General features: G+C 33.8%; 1 protein-coding gene across 1 annotated transcript; it reads right to left on the reverse strand.

The window, feature by feature from the left end:
* Positions 1-6,019: 6,019 nt before the first annotated feature.
* On the reverse strand, positions 6,020-7,559 carry LOC132605514 (zinc finger protein GIS-like). Its single transcript, XM_060318645.1, has 2 exons — positions 6,930-7,559; positions 6,020-6,362 (listed from the first exon to the last, which is right to left on the reverse strand). Exons 1-2 carry the CDS (start codon positions 7,507-7,509, stop codon positions 6,022-6,024), a joined length of 921 nt encoding a protein of 306 aa, XP_060174628.1. The 5' UTR covers positions 7,510-7,559; the 3' UTR covers positions 6,020-6,021.
* Positions 7,560-7,950: the final 391 nt, after the last annotated feature.

Genomic DNA, 7,950 nt, shown 5'->3' on the forward strand with positions numbered 1-7,950 from the left:
ACAGTCCTCATGTGTTACTACCTGTTTTAATGATACACATAATATACCTGAAGTACACCTATCACGATGTGTATATCAGATGTATATCGAATGTATACCTTCTTACTTTGATAAACCACTGTATATCCGATGTATATTAGACCTTAAATAAGTTCTAAGTCCTGTAAATTTCATCTAATCATCCAAACTAACAGACATCTTTCAAATTTCATCTTAACGATCGTTATTCTATCCTAACAGCATCCAAACATCAAACAAACAACACGACGACAGCGAAATTACATAACCACTGAACATACAGCAGAGTAAACTAAAAATCTTAAACAAGCAGAAATTAAAGATCACGAGTGACAATTATATCGAAGTTTACCTGTTTTGCGCGCAATGGACTGGGATGTCGAAGCCTCGAATCTACGCTCGATTTTAAAGCAGCAGTAGAATTGAAAGAGTAAACCACCTAATATATTGAATATGTATTCCCAAATACAGTAATTGAGAATAGATTTTCCAAGAGGGGTTAAGGTTATCAAAGGGACTGAAATTTCGTATTCTTTTTGATGAGTCGAATGATAAATTAAGAATGGAGAGCAAGGACTCGGTCCCTCTACAAGCTGAAGAATCCCCTATTTTTTTCGATCTGTTCTTGTTTGTTTTTTTTGTCTCCCTTTTCTGATCTCGTCTCCCTCCTCAAAACCCTGAATCCCCCTTTTGTTGCTGTCCTTTTTTTTCCTTTTCTCTCCCCTCGTTGCTGTTGTTTCCCTCTCTTGTTGCTGTTCTGCCTCCTTCATTTTGTTGTCGTTCCTCTCCCTTTATAGGTTTTGTTTTCGTTTCTTTTTGTATTGAAAAAAAAGAGGAGCGGGAGAGAGAGACAAGTGGGGGACAGGGGTGAGTGGGGATCGGAGAAGAAGGAGGGAAAGGGGGAAGTGGTGTGCGGCGGTGAGCGGCGGAGTGGGTGAGCGGAGGAGCGGAAGAAAAGGAAAAAGGAAAGAGAGAGAGAGATGAAGGGGCGGAAATTTTAGGGTTTCCCTTAATTCGCTGAAAAAATGAATTGGACCCGGTCCATTTTGTGGACCGGGTCAAATTTTAGACTGGGTATTTAAAAGAATGGACTAGTAAATTAGACATGGACTGATCTAAAAAAATTGAGATAAAAAATATGGTCTAGTCCAAAAAATATTAGGAATTAATCGGACTTTGATTTGGGGTCCGGTAAGTCGCAATACGGACTGAGTGCAAGAAATAGTTTGGCTTCTAAATTTGAATAAGAGACACATTTTGATTAACGATTTACTAAGGGTGCCAGAATATCACCTAATGCGGAAATATGTAATTATAAAAAGATCCGGGTAAAAATTATATGATGTCGCAAATGACCGTGCAATAATATTTAATAACAAACGTTATCATTTAAATGTGCTAAATAAATGCGATGTGTGTGCGGAAGTTGCAAATTTCAATAATACTAAATAATAGTAGCGAATAAAATAACGCTGATAATAATGACTAGTAATTATTATTAATAATAATAATAATAATAATAATAATAATAATAATAATGGAAATAACAAGAATAATAATAATAATAAAGGACAATTAATAAAAAATGATAATTTAAGAATAATAATAACAATAATAATAATAATGATAATAATAAACTGCAGAAGAATAAATAAAATGTGGGTATTAATAAAAGACTAATTTTTACTTTTCTCGAAATACCAGAAGTATAAATAGGTATTTCGGAGGAGATGCGGGACAAAATTGGGTGTCAACAATAGATATTCCATTTTTATCAAGATGGTTAATTATTATATTACCATAAAAAGAAGATAGATGTTATATAAGGGGTAATTTTACAAATACTGTTATAAAGTTGGTTGTTGCTGTTATAAATGAAATGCTGTTATAGAGAAGTAAAATATAACATAAAAAATCGATTCCGAAAAAAGTTGACTATTATAAAGAGATACTATTATATGCGGATGCTATTATAGAGAGATCTGACTGTACTCAAGGGTAGTGGGAAATAGTAATAAAACTCTCTTGGTTTGCTAATAGATAAGTAAAAAGAAAAAAATATTTCTAACACAGGGACTAAGTAAATTCATCCCTAGCTGACATCATGCAGTTCTTTTTCCAAAGAAGATCTATCTTTTAGTATTTAATTGCCTTTTTGAGGTCAAATTGAGTACTAGTTACTCATCGTGATCAGTCTGATTTCGTTTAACCATATTGTATTTGAAAGAGAAAAGACATAATCCCTCAATTTGACACGAAAATTCATTTTAGTAATTAAATTTAAGTTATATTTATATACCCCCTTAATAACTTTCATTTCAATTATTTTCCACCCCAAATGCAGACGTGGCAAAAAAAAAAAAATTAAGAGAGTGAAAAACAAAAAAAGTGGACCAGCTCATATATATATATATATATATATATATATTATTATAAATTAAAAGGTTATACAATTAAAAAATAAATAAACATTATACAATTAAAAAAATAAAATAAACATTATACAATTAAAAACTAAAATAAAAATAAAAACCATCTTCTTCACAATCCCTCTCCCGCTCCACAGCCCCACCCACCATCTTCTTCCCACTCCACAGCCCCCCCCCCCCGCCACAGCCCCGCCCCCAGCTGCATCTTCTTCTTCTTCCCCACAACCCCGCTCCCACCACTTTCTTCTTCTTCACAACCCCGCAGCCCTGCCCCCACCACCTTCCTCCTTCTTCTTCACAAATCCCTCTTTCTCTCTATATTCTCATCATTCTTTTCTTTTCATTTTCACCATTTTTTGGTTTCTTGATTTTGATTTTTATTTCCTTTCAAAAATAAAGTTATGGAATAATGGTTATGGAAGAAATGAGTTTGCTAATAATAATACTAATAATGGCCAACAATAACAACCAAAACAATCAATTTGCACGAATTTAAGTGTAAGTGGGACTAATTTGAGAAGGAATTTGATGAAATTTGTTGGTGGGGAGATGATGGTGGTGGTGGTGGGTGTGGGTTAAAGATGATGGTGATTTTTTTTTTTGAAGGGAAGTTCATCCAATTTGGATTGATAATAATAATGATTTTTTTGTGCTGTGGTGGCGGCGGTGGCGGCGACGGTGGTGGCGGTAGCAGCGACGTAGTGGTTGCGAAAAGTAGGGTGAGGATGAGGAGAAAGAAGAAGAAAGAGAGAGAGAGAAAAAATAATAAAAGAAAAACAAAAAATAAAGTGTTGGTAATTTTGACATGGCAATGATGTGGCACCGACGTGGCAATGATATGACATTGACGTGGCGCGAGTGTAATACACCTCACATTGTGAGAGTGGTATTATTTTTTTAGGGTGGAAAATAATTGAAATGAAAGTTGTTAAGAGGGGTATATAAATACAATTTAAATTTAGTTGCTAAAGTGAATTTTCGTGCCAAGTTCAAGGGTTAAATGATGTCTTTTCTCTATTTGAAATTCACTGGCAACTAATTTAAATTTGCACATCATTAGATCCCATTTAAGAGGGGACTACTTCCTACCAAAAATTTCTTCATTAACTTGGAGGATTCTAACCCGTGAGGCCGTGACTTTTGGTTGAGGGTAAAAGGATCCCACATCCATCCCTTGGTTAATTGGTAGCAAACCTATCGTTGAAGCTAAAGGTTTGACAGAACCTAATAACTTTGACACGAATTCTATATTTGTGTTAAGAATTTACTTAAAATGTATAAATAAATTATCCTGAGCTCACTTGTTGTCCTGCTCTAGAATTCAAAATCGATAACTTAAAATTTTAAATCTGCCTCTAGCCTTGGCGATATCGTCTTGGATTCATAGGACGAAACGGACGCTACCTTGCCTCATAAAATTTATTCTGACCGAAGCTAAACGTTAAATTGGACATGTCTTGTACTTTGTAGTATCAGGAGATAACCTTAGGTCCGTAAGATACACTATTATAATGTGAAAGTACAAAGAAAAAAAATGCATATATTACACGTTGACGTTGAGAGTTACTTACTAGGAGTGGTAGTTTTGCCATGATATCACTTCATAATTTTAATGTAGGGTCGTCCTTCATGTGATACTATTATATGTGTTGTATCTCTCTGACAACATGCATGTAAGGCACAATCGTGTCAATTAATAACTCAGGCTGCTTGTATGCTGCCACAACGTCCAACGGACAATTGAAGCAAATCACATGTTTGATTGAATATAAAGTTTTAAAAAGAAAGGAACTTTTGAAAAAGTTTGACTATAAAAGCCTATTGTTACGAATAAAGAAATTTAAATTTAATTATTTTTAACTTTAAAAAATTTACAATTTCGGAACAGATGGAGAAGGAAATAGTGTCATATAAACTAGAACGGAGCTATCTTTGAGTTATTGAGAGAACAAACTGATGCCTTAGTTTCTTTTATTCAACATATTTCCTATAGTACTCCTTTTTACACACGGGAGTGGGAGGTATAAATAAAGGCAGATTTAAGATGAGTTCTCTGAATTCAAACTGAAATTATTACTTTTAGCTATATAAGGGCAAAGGGTCTAATTTGCCTCACGAATTATGCAAAATGGAACAGATTTGCTCTCTGTTAATAGTTGAGATCAAATATGCTTTCGCCGTTATTAGTTGGGGTCAAATTTGTCTCTGAACAGTGTGAAATGTAATAAACTTGCCCTATGTTAACAATTGAGGTCAAATATGCCCTCGTCGTTACTAGTTGGGGTCAAATTTGCCCCTAAACTATGCGAAGTGAAACAAATTTGCCCTTATTTATAAATGGTGGAAGCATATATAGCACCCGGCGATGCCACGACTCATCCAACTAAGAGCCCGTTTGGCTTAGCTTAAAAAAAGTGACTTATAAGCTAGTTTGACCAAAAAATAACTTATAAGCCAAAAAAAATAAGTTGGGCTAAGCACTTTTTTAGCTTACAAGTTGGTTTGCTAAACACATAAAAAACCAAAAAACAGCTTATAAGCTGGTTTGAGCACTTATAAGTCAATCCAAACAAACTCTAATATGATAATACTCATTTTGAACACATCGACTCTAGATTCTGAATTCGTAAGTCCTTGGCCATAAAGTAGTGTTTCTGGTGTTGCAATTCTCTTCCAGTCTACTGTCCACCCAGTCAAATGCAAGAAAATCACAGTAGGATCACGCAATACACGCTGCTGGTGTGCTTTCTGCTCACAAGGAAAGAAAGAAGAGCGACCCATGCTACAAATGCATATACTAAAAAACTCTGTGCTGAATCTGATGCTGAGAAATACGCATGTGTAGCATTAGGTTAACGTATATAGAGGAAAATAAGAAGAATATTCACTAAATAATTAAAAGAAGCTGAAACTGATCAATTGACACAGAAACGTCAGTCTTCTTTCTCTCTCTCTATATATATATAAAAAAAGGAATAATATTTCCTCCACTTGGAATACAGCTTTTCCTTTAACGTCCCATTGGTCTGCAAATCCTGTATACTATATTTGTAGTTTCTTCTTATACGAAGGTATTTGACTGAATATGAATTTTAAGATAGAAAAAAGAAGCTTATTTACTAAAAAATTCATGACATTAACGATAAAATGAGAAATTTTAGTTAATTACTTCTAAATATAAAAACGTATCATTCTTTTTTAAACAACTGCTCCATGCACTCAACACATCCACATGCAAGCAGAATTCACAAGAGAGTTTAATTTCTACATATTGGTAGTGTGTAAAAGAAATTTTGCACCATTAAATCACATAAAATATAACTGTAAGTTGAATTACTAATAAGATGAAACAGACAAGCCGCTCTAACGGTTCAAATTACACGAATAGTGTAAAAACTAAACTACACTATCAATATAAACAAGTGAAATTCAACAAGGAAACACACTTGGGTAACCAAAATATGGCGAATGATTGGATAATACTATGGCCAAACATTCTTCAAATTAGCACAATTACTTCTAAAAAAGAAGTACACATTTCTCAAAAGAAATTAATTATTGGATTACACTATCCTTACAAATGCAGATCCAAACTCACATGATCATCTTGAACTCCTCCTTTTGGTTCATATCCAAATTGGCTCTCACAATTAGAGCTTTTTAAAGGCTTGAAATCATCATTAGGAAAATCTAAGTTAGAAGAAGAAGAAGAATTATTCTGATAAACTGCTGATGGAATCCGCCAAAATGCCAATGGACTTCCACTTATAGGAGTTTTAGGATTAATGACATTAACATGATGGCCATTTCCATAAAACCTAGGAGTAGTACGATTGTTAATGGTGGTCCATGTTGAATGTTGATGAGTTCTTGCTTCTCCGATGCCATGACGGTTCATTCTCCCATAAATGTTCGTTTCTGTCAATCAAAACAAACATTGCATTTAAGTAACAACATAATATAATACGATACTATAATCCATATATATTGAATGATGATGAGCACTAGGTCTGTGTTATATGACGGATAATATTTTCTTCTAAAATTTAGAAACCATTTCTAATGGACTGCGACTATCAAAGAAAAACATTAGCAAAGAAAGTCGTTTCCCCCCTTCTTAATCTACTGAGAGAATGCAGGCAAACTCGGAAAGAAGAAGTGACTCCCATGTATCTAAACAAAGCACCAATCGGCTAGCTTTTGGCTTCCTTTTAACATAAAATATACATTAGAGAGGAATCATCAACATATAATAAAGTAGGAAAATTTACTAAAGAATTGCTGGAAATATTTCTTAAAAGCGCTTCTTTGATATTTCGTTATCTTTACAAATGGAATAGGTTCTTCATGGAGAATATTTTTCGGGTTTTATTTACCAGAAAATGAATTATCGTCTGGAAAATATTTTCCGTCGTACCAAAAAACATACTGTAATATATATTTAAATATTCTACTATATTTTACCATGCACTAATGAAGACTGAAGCTGAGCTCGTTTTGCATTTTGGCGTTCTTTCTTGTGTGCATTTTGATGGCCTCCCAAGGCTTGAGAAGTAGGGAAGTTCCTAAAACAATAGTGACATTCATATTTTCTGTTGATTTCTTCATTCTTTCTGATATGACTTTCTTTAGCAATAGTATTTGTACGTTCGTCGTGAAAATGGTTACTGTCAATTGATTCAGACATATTGGTGGTACCGAAAGTACCACCAAATTCTTTACCGAAAAGCCTAATAGGCTTTTCTTTAACGGGTGGGATAAAAGGAAGTCGAGAGAAGGACTCAACTTTCATGAAATCAAGAGCTTCTCTTTCAAACTTCTCCATGGTTTTTTTTTTTTTTTTTTTTTTTTTGTGGGTGTATGTGTGTTTTCTTCTAAAGAATGAAGAAAAGGGAAAAACGATAGTACTAGGAAGTGAGTGGTTTTGGAATAAATAAAGAAGAGAATGCAACAGAAAGAGTTGAAGACTGTTGCTTACATTGGGGGTTTTGGGGAGTGGAATTTGGACATGATGGGACCAATGAAGGAAGTGGTTTAATCCATGAATAATTGGAGGGGGCATATATCTAAATTTGTCCTCCTTCTTATTCTTCTTAATAATGATATTATTGTTATTACTATTACGGTAATTAATTACACTTGTACATATTTAACCTTTTTTTTTTTAGTATGATGATGACATGAGTTGAGGATTCATATAGCCAACTCCAACTTATTTGTGAGTGTACCTTGGAGAAGCCAATTTAATTCTATGAATAATATGAGTTATGGGGAAAACTTTTAGTTATTATTAATGCAACATGTTCGAAATCATAATAATTAAAATTAAGGGAGACCTTTCACTACAAAAAAATGGGTAATTTGCGGAAGTTGAAAGTTGCAATTTGCGAGGTTTTAGCCTCCGTTAATTGCTTAAGCAAGGCTAAAACCCCTGCAAATTGTAACTTTTAACCTTCACAAATTACTATTTTTTATAGTGTCCTTTAGAAAAACAAAGCATTGT

Source organism: Lycium barbarum, chromosome 8 (genome assembly GCF_019175385.1).
Source record: "Lycium barbarum isolate Lr01 chromosome 8, ASM1917538v2, whole genome shotgun sequence".
Classification (NCBI taxonomy): Eukaryota; Viridiplantae; Streptophyta; class Magnoliopsida; order Solanales; family Solanaceae; genus Lycium; species Lycium barbarum.

What these genes read in the sequence shown, in the direction of transcription:
- LOC132605514 (XM_060318645.1), bottom strand. Translation starts at nt 7,509, where the DNA reads ATGCCCCCTCCAATTATTCATGGATTAAACCACTTCCTTCATTGGTCC. An exon ending in TGCAAAACGAGCTCAGCTTC is followed by an intron (nt 6,363 to 6,929) that starts AGTCTTCATTAG and finishes GATTGACAGAAA; the next exon opens with CGAACATTTATGGGAGAATG.